Source organism: Armigeres subalbatus, chromosome 3 (genome assembly GCF_024139115.2).
Source record: "Armigeres subalbatus isolate Guangzhou_Male chromosome 3, GZ_Asu_2, whole genome shotgun sequence".
Lineage (NCBI taxonomy): Eukaryota > Metazoa > Arthropoda > Insecta > Diptera > Culicidae > Armigeres > Armigeres subalbatus.
In genome coordinates, this window is record NC_085141.1 from 215,084,331 (window position 1) to 215,107,320 (window position 22,990).

Below are 22,990 nucleotides of genomic sequence, written 5' to 3' on the forward strand. Positions count from 1 at the left end.
TTACTTTTTGCCTGAGATCTTTTTGCATGGCGCACAACTCGGCGTATGGGACCCGGCGCGTAACTGGTGAGCCTGTATGCTAATTTTAGAAAAGGATCGCAATAATGCGAGTGATTTGCTTGCAACGTCCCTGGGCCCGTTCTGAGATGAGATAAGACAACTCGGAGCTGAATACCTTCTCATAATTTATGCTCGCTCCACGCGACGGGCAGTTCCAGTGTGACCATCTTTTTTTCAACAACTAAAAATTAACATGACGAATTAATCTATATCAATAATTACCTATTGCTGAGCAGTTCAACTGTATTCTTTATTTGCTGCATAGTCAGGATGATGAAAACTACTTTTTAACTCCATTTTGCGTTCAAATTGGCAATGAAAAAGTTCGTTCGTATTGATTTATTACTTTCAAATCTGAAGTTGAAAAATCCCCGACTACTAGCAACACCATGAAATCAATAACAAAGTACCCACCTGCACAATAAAGCAACGCTTCGCTTGCCGGCGTCTGTCAAATCGCCCAATAAAAAGTGGTCTTTTCTGACAGGCAAATGGTTTCAAAAAGGGACAGTGAGATGGCTTATCTCATCTCAGGGCCCGTTCACAAATTACATAACGCTTTAGGGGTGGGAGGGTACCTGCCAGAGCGTTACGGCCCATACAAATTTCAGAACCCTTTCATACAAAAAACGTTACGAGGGGGTGGGCGGGTGTTGAAAATGGTCAAATTTTGCGTTATGTAATTTGTGAATGAACCCGGCTCCATGAGAAATATGCTGATTGTTCACTTTCAAATGTTACGCGATAAAATAATGTCATGTGTACAGCAGCCAGTACACGGTTAGATCAGACAACCCAAAATGAAGTTCAAACAACTCAAAATTAAGTTCATTTCACTTAATTTGGACCGTTGGTGGGGGAAGCCAAATTTTTAGTTGGATGGCCGAACTCGGGTTTGAGTAGTTTCTCTTTGATCCCGTGTGAAAAAGTACCTAAATATTAAGTTGTTTCCACCTAATGTTAAGTTCAAATAGGTTTAAACAACCTAAATTTGAGTTCAACCCCTTTAACCTAGCGTTGGCTTCCCCCATCGAACTGCTATCGTTGGGTGGTTTTCTTTCTCTGTTTTTGACATCAAAGGATGGAATGAACGAGATGCCAGATCGAAAACAACTCAAAATTTGGGTTGTTTGATCTACCCGTGTACTACAGTAAACGTCAAACGAGCAGCGGTCGGTCGGTAGCCATTTTTGATTTGCGGATGAAAATTTTGCACCGTTCAGCCAGCGAAGGAGAAGCACTTTCGGCGTGGTCCGGGAATTTTATCGGATTTTAAGCCGGAAATCGAGTTCTAAACGTCGTTCCCGAATCGTCTTCGGAACACGGGAGAGTCCGTGCGTTTGAAATTATATTAATCGACAGTGGTCTCCGCTCTGCAAAGGTAAGAACCCGCGGCGAAGAAGAGCTCCTAATCTTGTTCTGGGTGGAAATTGTTCCACCATTGTGAAATTTTAACGCCGAATGAAAATAAAAAGGACGGTATGGACTTTTCCCGAAAGTATTTTAGTTGCAGCAAAAAGTTCGTTTAATCAAGTATTTTTACATGACGTAGTGTGAAGTAAAGTTAACGGGTTTGGTGTACAAAAGTAGTTCCCGGTCGGAAGTATGCTCCGAGCGAAAATCAACACCAAGAAGAAGAACATGGACCTCAAAGTTGTGAAGTTTTTTTTTTCGTTTCGTTTATTTTCATGGACTGATTGCCGGAATCAAGATGGTGCCTCGTTGGAAAATTAAAAGTCCAGTTATCTCCCCAAGTGAAGGAGGAGAGTGTTAAATAGAAGACTGATAAACAAGTTTTGTTTGAGTTGGAATAGATAAGGATTGTTTACGTTTTTGTTGATCGCAGTATGAAGTTTGTTGATCATTTTCTTTGAATATCGATTTCGATTCGGCAAGATCGAAGTGTTGTTGCTTCTTGGCCTAGTCAAATAAATTGTAGAAGCGAAATTCGATCCAGCCGGTTATCACAGTCGAATACGAAGGGAGTGAAAAATACAAGTGCCAATGTTGGAACTCTTTTAGGGAAAGTTAGTAAAAGTAGTAGCACAAAATTGGTGATCGATGTTTAATTAGACCAGAGTATTAAAATTCCCCGCAATGGTCAGGGAGAAAGTGTCTCCGCCTGCTCCTCGAGCGTTTTTACTCGATGATGTTTGTACGAAGAAAATGAAGGTAAGAAGTGATTGATTGGAGAAGTGCAAAACAAAGAACAAACTTTCGTATCATCCTCAAATTAATGTGATTCAAATGGATATTTATTGAAGCAGTGGAGGATGGAAAGTGTGAAACTAATCATAACTTAATGTTAGTATGAAAAAGCTGTTGGTAAGTGTGAGAAGAAGACAATATTCAGTCGGGATGAATACGAGCATTCAATGACAAATCTAAAGAACAATTGAACAGCGTTCACTTATTAATGCTGTAAATGGTATCAGTATAAAATATAACAAATAACTAAACGTTTGGTTCAATCAAAGTTAATTGCCTAATTTTTGAGTATTAGTCACGCAGCGCGGGCATTAATTACTACGTTTGAAAACTCGATGTGTGCATATGCAGCATGCGAATGATTTACATAATTCAAAAATAGTATTAAAGGCAACCACTATTTTCTTTAAAAATCGAATAAATAATCCCAGCTCATCCCTAGCGTATTGGGGACGTGTGTTCGATTATCACCGGAGGATAGTGGTTGATTTGAATACCATTTTTGATATCTATAATCGTTTTGTAGAATGCGACTTTCCATTGAGATGTGACGATGTAATTTTTGCAGAAGATTATGACTTGTGTTCCGTGAGTTTGGGAAGAGGTTTGTATTTTTGAAAAGTGATCTTGTTGCCCGACAAGCCGTCTGCATCTTCGGTATAAACTTTTAGCCTGTTAAGAACTACCCTCTGAAAATGTTTCAGAGTTGCTACGGCGACCAGCAAATCAATGAAGGGCCGCGAGGAATTCGTCCGTTGTTAAACACCAGCAATTCATGGTGTATGGCCTTAGAGGCGAATTTTTTTATTAATTTTTATATATATTATTTATTATAACTTGGGCTGATGTATGTATCTAATTGTATTATACAATCCTGTGCACAGTTTTTCACCACGAACTCCGTATGGAATTCATTTAGAATATTCTCTATTACAGGAATATATCCAAGATGTAGCGTTGTTTTTTTTTGAAAATCACTCAGAAACTTGTAATAAAAATTACAAAATTCTCTTGATAATCTTGCAGAAATTGATTCTGGAAATCTACTAGCAGTTTTTTTTTTTCTAAAATTCCTAATCCTTGAAGTGGGTCCGACAAGGAAAAAATAAGAAAGTTTCAACTAAAAATTCAACAGGAGTTCATTTCGAAAATCCTCTACAAATGTCATCTGGAATTTCCCCAGGGGCTCCCAATAAAAGTTACAGAAATTACTCCAAATTTTCCTCAAGAATTCCTAAAAATTTCCCTGAAGCTTCGCCAGGAATTCTTCCAGTTCTTCTTCGAAAATTCTTTCAGAAATTCCTCAACGATATCATCCGGAGATTATTGTAGTAATTCATCTTCCTTTTCTTGAAAAGATTTCATCCGGAAATAGAATACCATAGTAGATCACGGTACAGTAGCGGTTAAGAACACAGAGTGCCTACCAAATAAATATACGAATGAAAAAAAAAATTCCACCACCAGCCGACTTGCTTACTTTTGGTTTGGTACCTACGATGAATGTCCGCAATATCTCATTTAAAACAGCGATAGTCTCGAGCGAAATGGACAAAATATCGACACCATTATCCCTAGGGTAAAACGTCCTATCGTTGTGGTATGTTCTAATGTTGCGGTGGTGTTAAAATAATCGATTCTGGATATAATAGCATTAAAATCAATTGTGGATACACTAAAACTCATCGAATTGACGACTGAAGAGGCTTGTATTTGACCAAATTCCGTTCAAAATTATGAAAAATTAATATTTTTCATTGTAAAATTGGAATCCTTTGAGCCTATTATTGCGGTAGTGTTAAGGTCCTATTGTTGTGGTATCGATTTCTATAAGAATTGCATGCAGTACCGCATCAATAGGACTGATCTTGAAAAAATGTCGCAACGATAGGCAACTGCGTCCTGTTAAATTCCTATAAAAAGCTGCATGTATCCGCAAGCAGGCCCCACCAAAGCGACCGTGTGTCGCTCAAAGCGCACAAGCCCAAGTCCTGGTGTTAGGTGAGATGCTAAACAGCCCTGACACGACGACCCTTCGACGAGACAGGAGGTTTGCGCAGGCCCAATAAGCCGCCTGGAAAACCAATAATTACGAACAATATAAGAGATAATGCGACTCGATATAATCGGCAAAGACCTAAGCGACGGATAAAGGATCACGATTGGAAGCTTGGAACATGGAACTGCAAGTCGCTAGGTTTCGCAGGTTGCGACAGGATGATCTACGATGAATTACATCCCCGTAACTTCGACGTCGTGGCGCTGCAGGAGATTTGCTGGACCGGACAGAAAGTGTGGAAAAGCGGGCATCGGGCGGCTACCTTCTACCAAAGCTGTGGCCCCACCAACGAGCTGGGAACCGGCTTCATAGTGCTGGGTAAGATGCGCCAACGCGTGATTGAGTGGCAGCCAATCAACGCAAGGATGTGCAAGCTGAGGATTAAAGGCCGTTTCTTCAACTATAACATCATCAACGTGCACTGCCCACACGAAGGGAGACCCGACGACGAGAAAGAAGCGTTCTACGCACTGCGGGACGTCAAAATCGTCATCGGTGATATGAACGCGCAGGTAGGAAGGAGGAAATGTATAGACCGGTCATCGGATCGGATAGTCTGCACACCGTATCGAATGACAACGGCCAACGATGCATAAACTTCGCAGCCTCCCGCGGAATGGTAGTCCGAAGCACCTTCTTTCCCCGCAAAAATATCCACAAGGTCACATGGAGATCACCTAACCAAGAAACGTAAAACCAAATCGACCACGTTCTAATCGACGGTAAATTCTTCTCCGACATCACGAACGTGCTCACTTACCGCAGTGCGAATATTGAATCCGACCACTACCTCGTTGCAGTATGTCTGCGCTCAAAACTCTCGACAGTGTACAACACGCGTCGAAGTCGGACGCCGCGGCTTAACATTGGGCGGCTACAAGACGCTAGACTAGCCCAAGAATACGCACAGCAGCTGGAAGTGGCACTCTCAACGGAAGAGCAGCTAGGCCTCTTGAAGATGGCTGGAGAGATATTCGATCTGCCATTGGTAGCACCGCATCCGCTGCTCTTGGCACGGTGCCCCCGGATCAGAGAAACGACTGGTATGACGGCGAATGTGAGCAGTTAGTAGAAGAGAAGAATGCAGCATGGGCGAGATTGCTGCAACACCGCACGAGGGCGAACGAGGCACGATATAAACAGGTGCGGAACAGACAAAACTCGATTTTCCGGAGGAAAAAGCGTCAGCAGGAAGATCGAGACCGTGAAGAGACGGAGCAACTGTACCGCGCTAATAACACACGAAAGTTCTATGAGAAGTTGAACCGTTCACGTAAGGGCCACAGCCTGATATGTGTAAGAATATAAACGGGAACCTTCTTACAAACGAGCGTGAGGTGATCCAAAGGTGGCGGCAGCACTACGAAGAGCACCTGAATGCCGATGTGGCAGATGGAGATGGCGGTATGGTGATGGACCTGGGAGAACGCGCGCAGGACATAATTTTACCGGCTCCGCATCTCCAGGAAATCCAGGAGGAGATTGGCCGGCTGAAAAACAACAAAGCCCCTGGGGTTCACCAACTACCAGGAGAGCTATTTGAACACGGTGGTGAGGCACTGGCTAGAGCGCTGCACTGGGTCATTACCAAGATTTGGGAGGAGGAAGTTTTGCCGCAGGAGTGGATGGAAGGTGTCGTGTGTCCCATCTACAAAAAGGGCGATAAGCTAGATTGTAGCAACTACCGCCCAATCACATTGCTGAACGCCGCCTACAAGGTACTCTCCCAAATTATATGCAGTCGACTAACACCAATTCCAAGGGAGTTCGTGGGGCAGTACCAAGCGGGTTTTATGGGCGAACGCTCCACCACGGACCAAGTGTTCACCATTAGCCAAGTACTGCAGAAATGCCGCGAATACAACGTGCCCACACATCATCTATTCATCGACTTCAAAGCCGCATATGATACAATCGATCGGGACCAGCTATGGCTAATGCAGGAACACGGATTTCCGGAAAAACTGACACGGTTGATCAAAGCGACGATGGATCGGGTGATGTGCGTAGTTCGAGTTTCAGGGGCATTCTCGTGTCCCTTCGAAACCCGCAGAGGATTACGGCAAGGTGATGGTATTTCGTGTCTGCTATTCAACATCGCTTTGGAAGGGGTAATACGAAGAGCAGGGATTAACACGAGTGGTACAATTTTCAATAAGTCCGTCCAGCTATTTGGTTTCGCCGACGACATAGATATTATGGCACGTAACTTTGAGAAGATGGAGGAAGCCTACATCAGACTAAAGAGGGAAGCTAAGCGGATCGGACTAGTCATCAACACGTCGAAGACGAAGTACATGATAGGCAGAGGTTCAAGAGAAGACAATGTGAGCCACCCACCGCGAGTTTGCATCGGTGGTGACGAAATCGAGGTGGTAGAAGAATTTGTGTACTTGGGCTCACTGGTGACTGCCGAAAATGATACCAGCAGAGAAATTCGGAGACGCATAGTGGCTGGAAATCGTACATACTTTGGAATCCGCAAGACGCTCCGATCGAATAGGGTTCGCCGCCGTACCAAACTGGAAAGGAAAGGAAAGTGCTGCGTACCATCTATGATGGGGTGCAGATGGCGGACGGTACGTGGAGACGGCGAATGAACCACGAGTTGCGTCAGCTGTTGGGGGAACCATCCATCGCTCACACCGCGGAAATCGGACGACTGCGGTGGGCCGGGCACGTAGCCAGAATGTCGGACAGTAACCCGGTTAAAATGATTCTCGACAACGATCCCACGGGCACTAGAAGGCGAGTTGCGCAGCGGGCAAGGTGGATCGATCAGGTGGAAGATGACTTGCGGACCCTCCGTAGACTGCGTGGTTGGCGACGTGTAGCCATGGACCGAGTCGAATGGAGAAGGCTCTTATATACCGCACAGGCCACTTCGGCCTTAGTCCGAATAAATAAAATGAATCTCGTTAATTTAAATCAAATAAAAGCTTTTTTGAACGATATTTAGCACGAATAGCTATTTTTTAAGCAGAAGTGAACCCCATTGCAGTATTATACAGCCCACAAAGTTCAGGAAAAGTTGCTTCCTGTCATAAATATCAATTAAATAATGCAGTCGTACGCATGTTAGGCCGGGAATGGGATAAGAAACCCTATATTTTTGTTATAAAACAAATATTAAGGACGTTTCTCAAAATCTTGGTTTACGGGGTTAGAATTAAAAGCACACAAAATAGACATGATATCTCGCTATTTTTTAAGCAAAAGTAAACCCCATTGCAGTATTATACAGCCCACAAAGTTCAGGAAAAGTTGCTCCATGTCATAAATATCAACTAAATAATGCAGTCGTACGCACGTTAGGCCGGGACTGGGGTAAGAAACCCTATATTTTTGTTATAAAACAAAAATTAAGGACGTTTCTCAAAATCTTGGTTCACGGGGTTAGAATTTCAAAAGCACACAAAATAGACATGATATCTCGATTTTTATATTTTTTTCGAATAAGTAGTTAATGCTTAAGATTGTTGAATTTCTAATCCCACAAACTAAAAATTGTTTGACAAAAAAATTTCTATAACGTTCTAGAGACATTTTAATTCTCATTTTCTATATCATGCCATGTCAAATTTCCATGGTTCTACTTTTTCTCAAAACTTTTCCAGGTAGCAGCACTGATGAAGGAACCTTCTCCATATCTCGGTGTACTCGGGAACCTGTCAAGTTCACATCACTATGATGTTGAAGCACGATTTATATATCGTGAATAATTTTACCATTGTGATTCATGAACTTCATAACTTCATACATAGATGATATATGGGCCAAAAGCAAATATACTTTGATGTTATCGCCCCGGGTTAGACCTGTGCGCCGAAGTATTTGTGAACGGCGGCGGCGTAAGGCCATTTTTACACCGGCGGCGGCGGCGTGGGCGGCGTCACGCCGTAAGCAATGTTCGGCGGCGGCGGCGTAAATCGGCGTGAAGAATTTTGAGCTGAGAAAAAAAAAATCACACGGCAAGGCATATTATGCTTGTTATGAATTTTAGGGTTTTTGTGCAATTGCTAGCTACAATCAGACTTATGGGGGGAACATCCTTATAGCTATAGCTTGTATCTCCACAGCAAAAGCGTACATTACATCATCCACTAGGACAATCCCGCATCTCAGCACATGAGTTCATTGGAAAGTACTTCGGATATAAATCCAGAAATTAGTTTGTAAATTCCTTAAGATATTCCTAAGAATTAATTTAGAATTTCCCTAAGGGGTCGTTCAAAAATGATGTCACAGGTTTTAGGGGGGGAGGGGGTCTAAGATTTTGTGACAGTACATGTATTAGGTATACAAAAAAGCGTGACAGAGGGGGAGTCTAGAAATCCCAAAAAGTAGTGGACGTCATAATTGAATCATCCCTAATTAATTCCTTTAGAATTTCCACCAAGAATTCCCTTGAAAATTCTTTCCGAAATTTCTTCAAAAGTTCCTTCATGAATTTCCTTCTACTTTAGGGATTGCTTCGGAAATTCCTTTACGGAGTCTTTTGGGAATTTCTTAAGTAATTCATTCAAAACTATTCTTAAGGATTCCTTTGGAAGTTCCTTTAAGAATTCCTTAGAGAATATCCATAGAAAATCCTTCAAATAGTTCTATAAGAATACCTACGGACACTGTTTTAGGAATACATTCGAAAATCCATTTAGGTGAAAAACTTCGGAATTTGATTTAGTATTTCTTTTTTCTTCAGGAATTTCTAATAGAAAATCTTCCAGTAATTCCTCAATTTTTTTTTCAGAAGCTCTAGGAATATATTTTAAGTATTCTTTCGATATTTCCCTCTGGAATTTATTTAGAACTTTCTTCAGGACTTCTTTCCGAATTTCGTATAGTAATCCCTTCGGACATTCATCCGGATATTCCTTTAGCAACTCTTCCAGAAATTCCTGTCGAAAATTTCCTCTTTAATTACTTTAAGAATTCTTTCGGGAATCTCTTCAGAAATTCTATTGGAAAATCTTCGGATTTTTTTTTGTAAATTCCTTCATTTTTTTAACCATTGTTCAAGTGTTTTTCAATTGAAAATATGTTTAATACTCAAATAGCTTTAGAATTTTTTTTTCGAATCAATTAGAAATTTCTCCAAATTCGAATTCTTTCCGGAACTATTCCTGCAGTAATTATATATGGTTTACTGAAGGAATTTTCTAAAGATTCCCTAGAAAATTTTTTGAAAATGCCTTTCCGGAAGAATTTCTGAAGAAATCCCTGGATGAATGTCCAAATTAATTCCTGGTGGCTTTTCTAAGGAGATTTTCGAAGAAATTCCTGGATGAATTGCCGACTCAATTGTTGAAGGAAGGACCGAAAGAGAACCTGAAAAGATTTTCGAACAGGATTTTTAAATGAGTTTCTGAAGGAATATTCAAAGGAATTACGAAGGAATTTTGAATGGATTTCCCTAACATCTATTGGAATTTACATGAAAATGTTTATTTTCTCCTGGAATTTCTTTTAAAAAATCCGGACAGTAGTAAAACAAACTCAGTTTTGACTCTAGGAGCAAAACTACATGCCAAGAAAACCTCTCAAAGTATCGTGATTGCGGATATTCGAATATTCTCAAGAATTCCTTGGTAACTTACTGCAGGAGTTCCTTCGAAAATTTTTACAGTTCTTTTTTGTAAATACCTTAAATAATTCTTTAGGAAATTCATTCAGAAATTTATTCGGTAAGTCATCAAGAAACTCATCTCGATCAGGAATTTCTCCAGGAATTCCTTTAAAAAACACAAATGAAACCAACTTTTCTGGAGATTCTTCAAAAACTCTCCTAATATTAATTCTGACGATTCCATCACGAATTCCTTCAGAAATTCTTTTTGGAATACCTTTAAAAATTTATACCCATGTAGATGGGTACACTTCCCCACAACTGTAATGGATTTGACGCGCCCTTCCTCAAAAAAGCCATCTCTTCAAAAGCTAAAAAAAGATTGCGAATCTATTTACTAGTCTGTTGGATTACACTGTTGAAAGGAGATTCTCTCTATCCCGCTGGCTTCGCGCAAGTGTCTCTGCTTAAGGGCCCACCACCTCCGTTTTTTGCCCTTAATACCGCAGTGCATTGAAAGCATAATGGTACTTAATTGAATTCGACTGTAATATTGGATGGAGCCGTATGTAGAGCAAGACTCAAGTCAGGATGGTGGATAACTACACAAATGCATACACACCAACTTTTAAAAATTTCTACATAATTATTTCCAACATTATTTTAACAATTCCACTGGATTTTTTCCAGGTAAGACATGCCATTCCCTCGTAAATTCATCTAGTAGTGCTTTCGGAATTTCCTCCGCCATTTCCTTTCAAAATTCTAGGACGAATTTTCAGATATCTCCGTACAAATACCTAGAGAGATTTCCAAAAAAAACTCCTGAAGGAATTACCGATAGCTTAAATTTCTTAAAAAAATTTTTAGGACGTTCCTCCAAGAATTTCTTCGAAATTTTTCTCCAGAGATGACTTCAGAAAATCTTCCAGACGGAAATAAATTCAAAAATTCCTCAAGATTCTAGGAATTTTCTTCAGGTATTCCTTCAGAACTTCCTCCAGGACTTTCTTCGGACATTATTTCAGGAAAACCAAGAAATTTCTTTGGGAGTTCACTTGTCATAACACGACCCGAAGTCGAGTCAAGTACGAGACACTGAAGACGACAGTAAGTTGAGGTCGAAATACGTATCTGTCAAGGTACAATTAAGTGGTGGAACTAAATGGGATTGTACAAACTCGTCTTATGACAAGTGAAGACATTCCACTAAAAGCTCAAAATAATTTTCTTAACTTTGGGAATTGTTCATCAAAATAAATCAAAACCGTTATTTTAAGAACAATTCTGGCAATTTAAGTACAAGGAGAGTGAAGAAAATGTTCAATTTGGTGGGTGACGTACCCCATCGTGCTCCAGCCTCAGAAGCCATGTTACCATTATTGCATCTATAGCCAAGAAAGGGCCCTCCTTAGTCGTGCGGTAAGACGCGCGGCTACAAAGCAAGACCATGCTGAGGGTGGCTGGGTTCGATTCCCGGTGCCGGTCTAGGCAATTTTTGGATTGGTTAATGAACACTAAGCTGCGGGGCGGCTCTGACCCAGTGTGGGAATGTAATGCCTATCAGAAGAAGAAGCCAAGAAGATATTACATGATCTAACAATTAACGCGCCAATGCAGGTTAAAGTGACAGAAATAAAACCAAACAAATCTGCTAAAGGTGTAATAGCTATTTAATTAATGCCTGATAGGTTGCCTTGGTTCGGTACGAAATTCGGCGGCGTGGAGCCAACCGGCGTATGGCGCGCCGCCGACACCTTGACCGGCGTCGGCGTACCTCAATAAGGGTCGGCGGCGGCGGCGTGGCGCGGCGGCGCACAGGTCTACCCCGGGTTATGATAATGGCAAATTTGTATTTAATTGTAGAATTAAAGGAACTCAATGTTGAACTACAGGTAATAATAATGTTGTCGAATACTGCTTCGCAATAAAAATGCTTTTTTTTTAATAACTCAGGTTTTGGCGGAATTGAACTAAAATTTGATGGATTATTACCTCCAGAAAATACGTTGACTATCAACAATGGATACTGGTCAGAAAACCATTCGAACTATTTTCAAAATCGCAAGCAGATTCTGCTTAGAACCTTCAATCGGATTCTGTTCAGAATGTCGAACAGAATCATAAACGGAAATTAAATTCAGAAAGGATTCTGTTCGGAATATCGAATGGATTCTCTTTAGCAGGGTTTCGACTTTTCGTTTCAATGAGACCAAAGCAAGCGTTTTTCGGGCCAAGGGAGGATCTTTTTTCTTTGTTTATGTTGAGGATCATCTTTCACCCATCAATCTTTCTCCAGAATTAGCCTTTGAAGATAAACGAAAATCTTGCCTATTAGATGAAAATCCTTTTTCGTTTCATAACTTCTACCTCTCACCAAGCCTCTCACTCACTTTTCGCGAGAATTGTCGCAGAACAATTATAAAATTGTATGGCCGCGCCGGGATTCGAATCCAGAATAGTAACAATAATAGATGTGGGGATGCGCTTACTCTAGCCACACCACCACGCTAACTGTATGAAAGCGTCAAGTTATTTGGTCCACATAAGCTACTACCATTTGCATTAGTGTTGCCACGAAAAGACCCGAATATGAAAGAAAAAGAACAAACCAACGTTTGGCGGCAATCGAAGTGAGCGAAAAATGGTTATCACTCTCCAGGCTGTTTTTCTTTCCCGAAAAGCGATTTCTTCCCGAAAATTTTGGTGAGGGAGCATCCTGTGCTCCTGAGATTGAGTGAGCATTACGAACCCTGCTCTTTAGAATTTTAGCGGATTTTGTTCTAAATTCTGCTTTCCCTACTAAGCTACAAAGGACCTCCGTCGTCCTCCGCAGTTCAAAAGGCTACTGATGAGATCCAGTTATCAGATACCAGACAACAAAATACTCATTCTACTCGGTTGGCATCGCACAAAATAGGGGAACTGTTCCGTTTTCAATCTCACTGTACATATATTCATCTCATGGCGAAACAAAGAAATACGGCACCAATTTCGTCGCTTCTTTTTGCTAGCATGCATGCTCACTGCTGAAAAAAATCACAAAAATAATAAACAAATCAAATACCTTTTCATTGCTTTGTTTTTCGTAGGACCAATATCGGGCCCTCCTTAGCCGTGCGGTAAGATGCGCGGCTACAAAGCAAGACCATGCTGAGGGTGGCTGGGTTTGATTCCCGGTGCCGGTCTAGGCAATTTTCGGAATGGAAATTGTCTCAACTTCCCTGGGCATAAAAGTATCATCGTGTTAGCCTCATGATATACGAATGCAAAAATGGTAACTTGGCTTAGAAACCTCGCAGTTAATAACTGTGGAAGTGCTTAATGAACACTAAGCTGTGAGGCGGCTCTGTCCCAGTGTGGGGATGTAATGCCAATAAGAAGAAGAAGAATATCGGAGCTATGAGATGAAGTTCAGGAGCAGTAACCCTAATATGTTTTTTTCCTTTATTTAAGTCCACAAAACAATACCTGCCCTAATTCCGCGCATCGCCTAATACCGTGGTTTTCATAAAAAATCAGAACCTGGCTATCATGAACATCGTATCATTTGGTGAAATGTTCAAACATATTATATTTGAACATTTTACCAAATAATGTGATGGCCATGATAGCCAGGTTCTGATTTTTTATTTACAGTATTAGGCGATGCGCGGAATTAGAGCAGGTCACGGTACGTGTGAAAGCAGGGGTCTGCGAAGCGGCCATGTTTTTGATGCCAGCATCAAAATCATCGATTAATTTAACACGAAGACGTAATTATAGTCATCGAAAACCTCCCATTGAAAATATGTTACAAATATCGTGATATTTTGGCGAAGTAGAGCGCTTGGTGCCGATTGAAATATGACAATTTATTAAAGGCATCAATATTCTTGGTCAAACACCTCGCATTCATACTTTCGCAAAAGTTTTCGAAAAATGGTGAAAAATATTTACGCCCATGTGGAAAAAATCAGTTCGGAATAATGGTTTGTTTACAAAATAGAATTGTCAGTGGGAAACCCAATTTCAATAGAACAATGGGAAACTCAAAGATGTTGGCTATTGTCAAACGTAGTGGGTAGGATTGGGGGTGCCTGATACCTGTGTGAAAGAGTTGGTTTAAAAACAAATAGATTGCTAGAATTCGACTATGTGCCTAGTGTTGGAAATCTGATCTCATCAGTAGCCTTCTAAGCTGCGGAGGACGACGGAGGTTCTTCATAGCTTAAAGCTATGTCCATTTAGAATCCGGAATAATAAAATCATCTGTATCTCGGTAACGGATTGACGTACAAATAAGGTTAATACATCAAAACAAGGGTAATTCACTGTACTTTAAGGAAAAAATATTGATACAAATAATTTCTTCTTGTTTCTAGTGAACATTTGCACCTTCTTTATTCCTCTCATCAAAAATTGCACACCTCCGGAGTCAACTTCCTTGGCACATTTTGGTCATCTCAGTCGCGTCCCGAGCTGTTTTTCCACATTTGTCAAGCTTCCGCTTCATTACTGCCCAAAATGTCTCGATGAGCCGGAGCTGTGGGCAGTTGCGTGGATTTATGTTTTTATCGATGAAATCTTCGTTATTATCGCGGTACCACTGGATGACTTGCCGGCTGTAGTGGCAAGTGGCACTAAAATCATCTGTTTTTTTGCAAGTTTGTCCAAAAATCAAACTTAAACTTCGCAGGAACTACTCCTCGTGCCGTCGCCATGTAGAATTTTTGGCTAGGAAGCTGTCCGAAATCATTTTGACGTAGGTTCCATCGTCGATGGGCAGGATTATCAACGTGGCTGTGCAGATTTTTTCCTCTCCTTTCGGCTTCCATCTGGAATATTTTTTTACTCGCTGTACGAAACATCGTGAAATTTATACCACAGCAAGTGGTCGCCTAGGTAGACAAACCGCTGTAAAACAATTCTTGCAGCGGTCACTTTCCGTACCGCTGCAATACAATAAATGATTCCGGATTCCAAATGGACATAGCTTTAGAAGGGAAAGCACCTGTCTAGCGTACTGCTTTCGTGGGATCAAACCCCACCGATAGAAGTGGTTACCCTCCAATACATTTTTCGAACTAAATTTTTCACATGTTAGTTAGTTAAATTCTTCCATAAAAGCAGAAACTACGATAGCATAAAACCGAAATTTGATGTAAAAATAATTCAAAATAACGGAATGAAAAGTTTGCAACAAAATTGTATTCTTTTTTGTTGCTTACAAAATTGTTCGTATCTTTGTCATTATTGTGTCCGATAAAAACAAAGCCGCGGAATGTAACACTCCGGATATTCCGAATGATATTCCGCAATTTGTCATACAATCGTGTCAACTGTGGCAAGCTAGGTCATTTCGCGTCCAAGTGTCCGAACAAGTTGGTCAGCGAGACATTCTACTCTCCAAGTAAGGCCGGGTGACATCGACAAGGCGAGTGGGCTAATGACTAGGCTGTCGTCCGTCCCATCATAAAACCGTGGCGGGCCGTGTAGTAAGCCGTTCGATCCTGGCACCCAGTTTTGCCAACTGGATGGGAGTAGGCTCAGATGATAATTCCTGTCTAGCGCTGATTGAGGTTTGAACACGCAAGTGTCACAATTGGCGCGACGAGCATCAGTTGGCAAGTGTCGATTAGTGGATAGCTAGTTACAAGGCGAGGTTCGAAGATAGTAAGTCGCACAGACCCCTCCTACAAGTAATTCCTAAAGGCGGTAAAGAGGAGATCCGGGTCTGTGTAGCATTACTATATGAGAAGTTGGTTACATTTTATTTTTATCTTTTGGGCACACACACATGGACGGACAGACATTTGCTCATTTCGTCGGAGGATCGGTATATAACACAATAGGTCTCCGGGCCTTTTATAAAGAGTTCTTAAAGTGATATGATAGCTTCTTTGTACAACTTTGTTGCATGAGAAAGGCAAAACATTTAATAAAACAACAACTTAAATAATTCCTCTAATTTGCTGACTGATGCCATTTGAGGCTTCTTTAGAAGATATTGCTATGTAACACACCATCATGTAAAATCGCACTAAAATTCATATCCAGGTCACCCACGCTTTTCTTTCGCTCGTCAGATCGATCTAATAGCTTCCTGTTTCGTTCCAGTACTCCGTACCATGGATAGTGACGATTCCAGACCCGGTTCGTCTGCGTCCAATAGTTCCGGCTCGGAAAGTCCATCCAGTCCGGGCGCACCGGGTGTTGCCCAGGAAACGGCAGAGGCGGACGGTGCTGAACTGCGTCAGTCTCGCTCGCGATCCAGATCTCGGTCACGGTCGGTTTCCCGTTCGCGTTCGCGGTCGCGTTCCATCTCCAGTTCCAGATCGCGATCCAACACTCCGGCATCGAAAAAGATTAGTCCAGCGTCTAGTCCCAAGAACTACGACGATGCACCGTCACGGTCGAATTCGCCTTCGTTCCGGAGCGCGGAGAATTCGCGCAATTCTATGGCGCAGAAATCGCCCAGAAGTCGCAGCGGCTCTCCGGACGCTGGCCGTTATAAACGGTCAAGGTCGGGTTCGAAGGAATCGAATCGATCGGACACTTCTCCGAAACGGCATCGTCACCTGTCGCGGCATTCCAGCGGATCCAACCTTAGCGAAAAGCTGAAGGGAGAAGAGATATCTGACTGTGAGATAGAATCCGATCAGGAGGACAAGGACAAGAGAAGGGACGTTGATAAAATGGACGACGGTGAGGTGCCATCTGGACACGGTGGAGTTAAGGACACATTGGATATGAGTCACGAGGATCTCAGCGATGTGAGTCTTGAGAGCGAAAACGAACAGGAAAATGAGAAGGATAGTGATCGTGAAAGCGATAAGGATGATGCGGAGGAAGACAAAGAAGACGGTGTCCACCAGCGTGGCGAGGAAGATGATGCACCGCCGCCAAGGGATAACGAAAAAATCAAAATAACAGATTTGCGCCAAAAACTGGAGGAAAAGAAGAATCAGCTCCGCAACATGGAGGACAAACAACAGACCAACGGAACGATTAGAGGTAAATAATGAATAATTTGTATTAGTGTGCATCCAAAATAGATTCTTCTGTAACAGTTTATAAAAAAAATGTAATACTTTTTAACCTTAATAAGTAAATATTTTACCTAATGATCATAAAGCAATATCAACATTGTTATTGACACATATTGTGAATTTTAGTTAAATACTTGCAAAACATAAGAATGCCCACTTCCATTTGCTTGAAAATATTAAGAGAGACAGGTAATATTCACGATGCAGCTTAGTTAAAAATTAAGATTTTCTACACCAGAGAACCATCTCAGTTCAAATTTGAAAGAATTTAGGTTTTATTTTTTTAGAATTACCATTTGTTTTATTTTATTTCTTGTACCCGAAGCTCACGAGAGCTTGTTGGACGCCGATATCATCGATACGAAAAACGATGAAGACGCTCTGGACTTTGAAGCCGAGGAGGGCGAATGCAATGATCCGCCGAAGGAGGTGGAGAAAACGGAAACGGGCAAAATTCCGGTCCAGGCTCCCGAATCCGACAAGAAGAAGCACTCCGAGGCAGAGCTGGAGGAAGGAGAAGAACTGGAAGAAGGAGAAGTATCCGATGAGGATGAAAAAAGACCGGAGGAGACGGAACCCAAACCGGTATGTCGGTTCTACACTCGAGGGCAGTGTACTTGGGGAATGAGCTGTCGTTTCCTGCATCCCGGAGTAACGGACAAGGGCAACTACACCATGTTCGATATGGTGCGCCCCGTTCCGATTCCTCATCAACCGCCGCCATACGCCGCTCATCCGGTTGTTTATCAATCGGACTATCGCATCGAGCGTCCTCCAATGCATCATATGGCCCCGCATCATGCCGTTCCGTATGGAGGCGCAAGTGCTTTGCCACCACAAGTGAGAGCCCAGGACCCAGTCGGCGAGAGTGCTTGGGAGCGGGGCCTCCGAACAGCAAAGGAGATGATGCGTAAAGCCACTAAACGCAAGGAACAAGATATAGACTTTGAAGATAAGAAGATGAATCTTTCGCTAACTCAAGATGAGTTGGAGAAAGATAATTATTATACACGAGGATCACCAGAGGTAATACAATTTTAAACACTTGTAACGTTGTCCACTTATCTACTGTCCTATTTTTTTAGTCACCATCATACGGTGGACGTCCCCCTGCAGCGGCTGTGCCGTATGAGTTTAACGCCCCGGTGACAGCCAAATTCACTCGGCCAGCACCCGCATTCGAGGAGGATGCCTTTGGTCGCACTCATCGCTACCGTGAGTTACCTTCCCATCGAATGCCACAGTACGAGGACGAAGATCCATCCAAGCGTCGTAACCGAGCCACCCGAGAAGTGATCGTCCAACGTGCCGACGAATGGAACGATCCGTGGATGCGTTCTAAATCACCTGCACGGGAGAAACGATCTTCTCGACGGGAACGACGCAGCTATAGCAACAGCTCATCGTACAGTAGTTCCAGCAGCAGTTCCCGTTCCGGATCCAGTTCTGATTCAAGCCGTTCGCCCTCACCCACCACAAAACGTCCCCGATATGACAGTCACCGGTCGAAAGAAAGTGATCGCCACGCCACAACACACGTTCGAAAGGTCATTCGTACCCGATCGCCCAGTGCTAGCCCGAGACGAGGCAAGTATTCTCCAGGTAATAATTGGAAACTAAGACGTAAAGTAGAACGACAAACTACAACCGGAATTTTCGGTTCTGTTAAATCTTAGGTAGCATGTTATCAAATTTCAATTATTTTTCTATTGTAGTCCGTAAAGTTTCACCAGTTGTTGCGAAAAAACGCAATGCTTCACCTCTGCCGGATAAGAGAGTTATCGAAAAATCTGTTTCAACGAAGCGGAAAAAGGTAAGCTTAATTTTCAATTTCTAATAATGACTCTGACACTAAAGAATGGTTCTTCCTCTGCTAGACTTCCCCAGCGCGCAAAACGTCCACCGAAAAGCGCAGGCGGCGATCGAGCTCTTCTGGATCGGGCTCGTCCGATTCTAGCGATTCTGGCTCAGGAAGTTCGTACTCGTCCAGTTCATCGACGTCGTCTCGAGAAAAGTCCAAAAAATCCAAGGCTGTCGAGAAGTCTTCAAAGACCACAGTATCGTCAAAGAAACGTAATTATCTTCTTTTAAATACCCAATTGATTATTTTAATTGATCAATTTCTCTTTTATCCCTGCAGCAGAACCGAAGAAGTCATCAAGTGATTCAAAACCGAGCAGCCAGGTCATTCCACCGTCAAGTGCAGCTTTGGAGAAGGCAGCGGCTAGTGCAAGTGCTGCTAAGAAATCCTCCCGGAGGGAGGAGCTACTTAAACAGTTGCGGGCTGTGGAGGAAGCCATCGCTCGGAAGCGAACAAAAATTTCCTAAATATCTCCCGTTTTCCTTTACGTCCATAGTAAGCCCACACATCAAGAATTCCATTTCAATCATTTTGACCACAGCGAGTTAACCTTAGAACGTAATGTCGATGTAATAATCTCATGAGAGATTTGTCGTTTAATTAGTATGACACATTTCCATCCCTCCATAATCGCACAATGAATAGAAAATTACAGGATTGATACAACAAAAGTAGGGTTGTATCCACTCAGATCTGTTATTTTGTGTTCGCCGCAATTAGCTTGATTGTTTGAACAATCGACCGACCTGCACCGTTGTACAACAATTCAGTGACATTAGGTTTGCCATCAAATTAAAATAATCGAACTCAGCTGATCCCATCCCATCAACGTTTTCCGTAGAAGCAAGGCATTACTACTTTATCGAAGTAATGCAACCGACGTACATACGTGTGACATTGGCGTAGAATACTGCTCTGGACTAGAAACAAAAATATAGTGATACTGGTAATAGTAACTAAACAATAAAAGTTAAAACATCATCCAAGAGCCATTGTTTATTTGCAATGAAAGAAACGTCCCGCAGGTGAATTACTTGAAAGCAATGATGACATGGCTTTTTTTCTATTTTTATGAATGAACCGTACTGTCGGTACTTGCATATCAGTCCCGTTTTGATTTTTGTCACAATTGAGTACTCCATGAATAGCCAATATATGGGTCTGATGTGAAAGTACAAGAAGGAAGCATTCTACGCGCAGCTGGGACGTGATTGCGATAGATTCCCAAGCCACGACGTCAAAATCATCATATAGGAGATTTGAACGCTCAGGTTGGCCGATAAGAAGGAAAATGGGTTTTGCCCTCTGACAACCAAGTTGTCCGGCAGTGCTGGCAGAAACATTGATTTCTTGCATATGGTTTGAACAATCAATTTTCGAAGCGTAATCAGAAATCATGCACGCGTACAAAAAAGGATGAGATTGAGCAACGACTGCTACGCGCACATAAAATTTAGCGCACGCGAGTCTCACGAGACTTGTGTACCTCACATTAACATTGGTGATTCGCATTGAGACATCTCAATGCGATCAGCTCATGCGCTGTTTGCCATGACAAACCTTTACAAACAACAGCGAAAGTGCGTAAAGCAGCTTAGGCAGGAAATTTTCATTCAATAATATCGTGGCCTAAGTAACGCCTAACGCATTCTAGCGCATGAGATGAAACTCATGTTGTGTCCGTAATTCGTACGGGCACCGTGGAGGAAAGAGAATTGTCTAGAACGATGTTGTCGACGTTGAAAATCAGCTGGGACAAAGGAGGAAGAAAGTCAATGTTCAGATGCAAAAGGTCTGCTATAAATAACGCACGGGCGGTATCACGGTGGACGCTCATGGAAGATCCATTAATTACGTAACGCAAAAATTGGCCATTTTCAACCCCCCTCCACCCTATGTCACGCATTTTGTATGAATCATTGAGATTTTTTGTATGGATTGTCACACTTCGTTACTGAGTTACAGTTACAGTAACACAAGTGTAGAAGAATCAGAATTGGGAAAAATTGATTAGGAAAAATGCAAATGTTTCTCAAAATTGTCTACGAATTGCCTTTGGAACGCATTGCACGGTACGTTTCTTGAACATGTTAGGCAAAGAGCAGCTGATATGCCATGCCAAGAATGGAATAGAAATTTGAACTAATCTGAACAGTTGAGTTTATTTAATCTTAATCTGAAATTTTATGCAAGTAGCGGGAGAAATCTTTTTGGAGTTACATCAACAAACAGCGCAAAGAATCTGGTCTGCCATCGTCAATGCAGTACAACGATGAAACAGCGTCTACCCCATCGGAGCTCTGTGGGCTATTGCCAGTGTCTTCAGCGGTGAGCGTATTAGGGGAAGTGTACCGGTTCGTGAGGTTGTAGGTCATTTGGCCTAAAGTCGTTTGGCCTAATGACGTTTGGCATAAGGCCGTTTGGCCTAATGGTCATTTGGCCTAAAGTCGTTTGGCCTAATGGTTGTTTGGCCTAATGGTCGTTTGGCATAATTTGAAAAACGTAAATTATTCTTTCTAGTAAAATATGTGAAAATGTTAATATTTTATTCAATGCTACATCTGGAAATCCACATTACTATTATTGGTGTATAAAAACATTATCTGATAGTCATCGTCAGTCACATACGAAAAATATATGCAAAAGTTTTTGGTCGTATTTTCGCCGTCTTACATCCGATTTCGGGTATTGTTAGCTCGATACGAAGAATTTGAGTAGATCTTACACCGTAGGTATTTTAAACTAACAATTTCCATTTTTTATGTACTAAAATATTACATTAGGATACTCATTTGTTTTATTATTATGTTGTAAAAATATGTTGATTTTTTTCTAAGTAAAGCCCACAAAATTTCGAAATGAAAAGTTAAATGGAACCCAATTTTAATCATCTTTGAGGGGCATTGATGATTTTCGGCGGAAAAATTTTGTTTTATTTTAAAAAATCAAAATGTTTACTCAAGTGCATAACTTCATCGGCTAAAAGTTTATTATTAGGGGTAGTAGGGGCAATATGAACATACGGGGCAATATGAGCCACCCTCATTTTAAGCTTATTGACTAGTTTTATCATGCAAAAGTTATATGATCTTTAAGAGGATGCTCCACATATGCATCAACGTGAAAACCGGATTAAAATTCAATTCAAACATGAAAATACACTTGAAAATGTAAATTTTCAATGCATAGGCAAAATTATTATAAGATTTGAAGTTTATAAATAAGGTTTTGACACAAAACTGATTAAAATACAGTCAAAAATACACCACAAACAAAAGATATATTAAAATTAAATATTGTGCATACATGTTTGTATTGATACAAATCTGAATTTATCATAAAACTTTTTTTTCCCAAAACCCGTCTCTATGGGGCAATATGGGCATACCTGCACAGAGCAAGATATCAGGTCTTAAAATGTGAACAAGTTCAAATTTCAGTAGTCAAATACAAGAATATTATCATATATGTAAGATTCATTACGGAAAAATTACAACAGCGCATTACTGCGATTGAAACAGAAAAAAATGACCATTGACCAATTGAAATGTGGCTGTTCAAACGGTAAAGAGTGACAAATCGGTTCAGTCCGCTGTTGTGCGGTTTTTTAATTTTATTTGGTATGGAATACTCACAACTATTGTAGGAATATCATATTCTTACATATTACGATACTTTTTTCGCCTAAATAAAGGTTTTGGATGGGTGGCCCATACTGCCCCAAATGGTGGCTCATATTGCCCCGTACAGTCGGGAGCACACATTGAAATCAATACATTTTCAAAATTGCATTCCAACAATTTCCAAACGCATTTTTCGTCCTTCATCGACGTAATATGAAAGGTAACATTCTCTAGTATAAGTCAACTACATTTAAAGCATGTTTTTTGAGTTTTTCGGCGCTTTTCGGAACGATTTCCTTAGGTGGCCCATATTGCCCCGATCACCCCTATTATTTTCTTAATTAGGGAGACAACTGGCGGCCAAAAGTTTGGGTTCACCCACTATATGGTAAACTGGCCATAAGTTTGGGTTCACTCTGCTGATAAGCCATTTAATTCAATTTTAGCCGAATATTGTGTGAAGTACAGTTTTTGATGTTTTGTTTGGAAACTCACTTTCTTTAAGGTCACTCCTGATGGAATCCAAGATTCAAAGTGCTCGCGTTTTAGGGGGCACACCAAAGACTCGATTCAGAGGTGGCG

The 22,990-nt window shown here is 41.5% G+C and overlaps 1 protein-coding gene across 1 annotated transcript; it reads left to right on the plus strand.

Moving 5' to 3' along the window:
• The first annotated feature begins 1,230 nt into the window (after positions 1–1,230).
• Positions 1,231–19,766, plus strand: LOC134219497 (zinc finger CCCH domain-containing protein 18). Its single transcript, XM_062698244.1, is given in 9 exon segments — positions 1,231–1,441; positions 2,083–2,232; positions 15,993–16,889; positions 17,250–17,950; positions 18,010–18,279; positions 18,281–18,511; positions 18,640–18,737; positions 18,802–18,997; positions 19,065–19,766. Coding segments are annotated over 7 exon segments (2,652 nt in total). The 5' UTR covers positions 1,231–1,441; positions 2,083–2,232; positions 15,993–16,003; the 3' UTR covers positions 19,335–19,766.
• Positions 19,767–22,990: the final 3,224 nt, after the last annotated feature.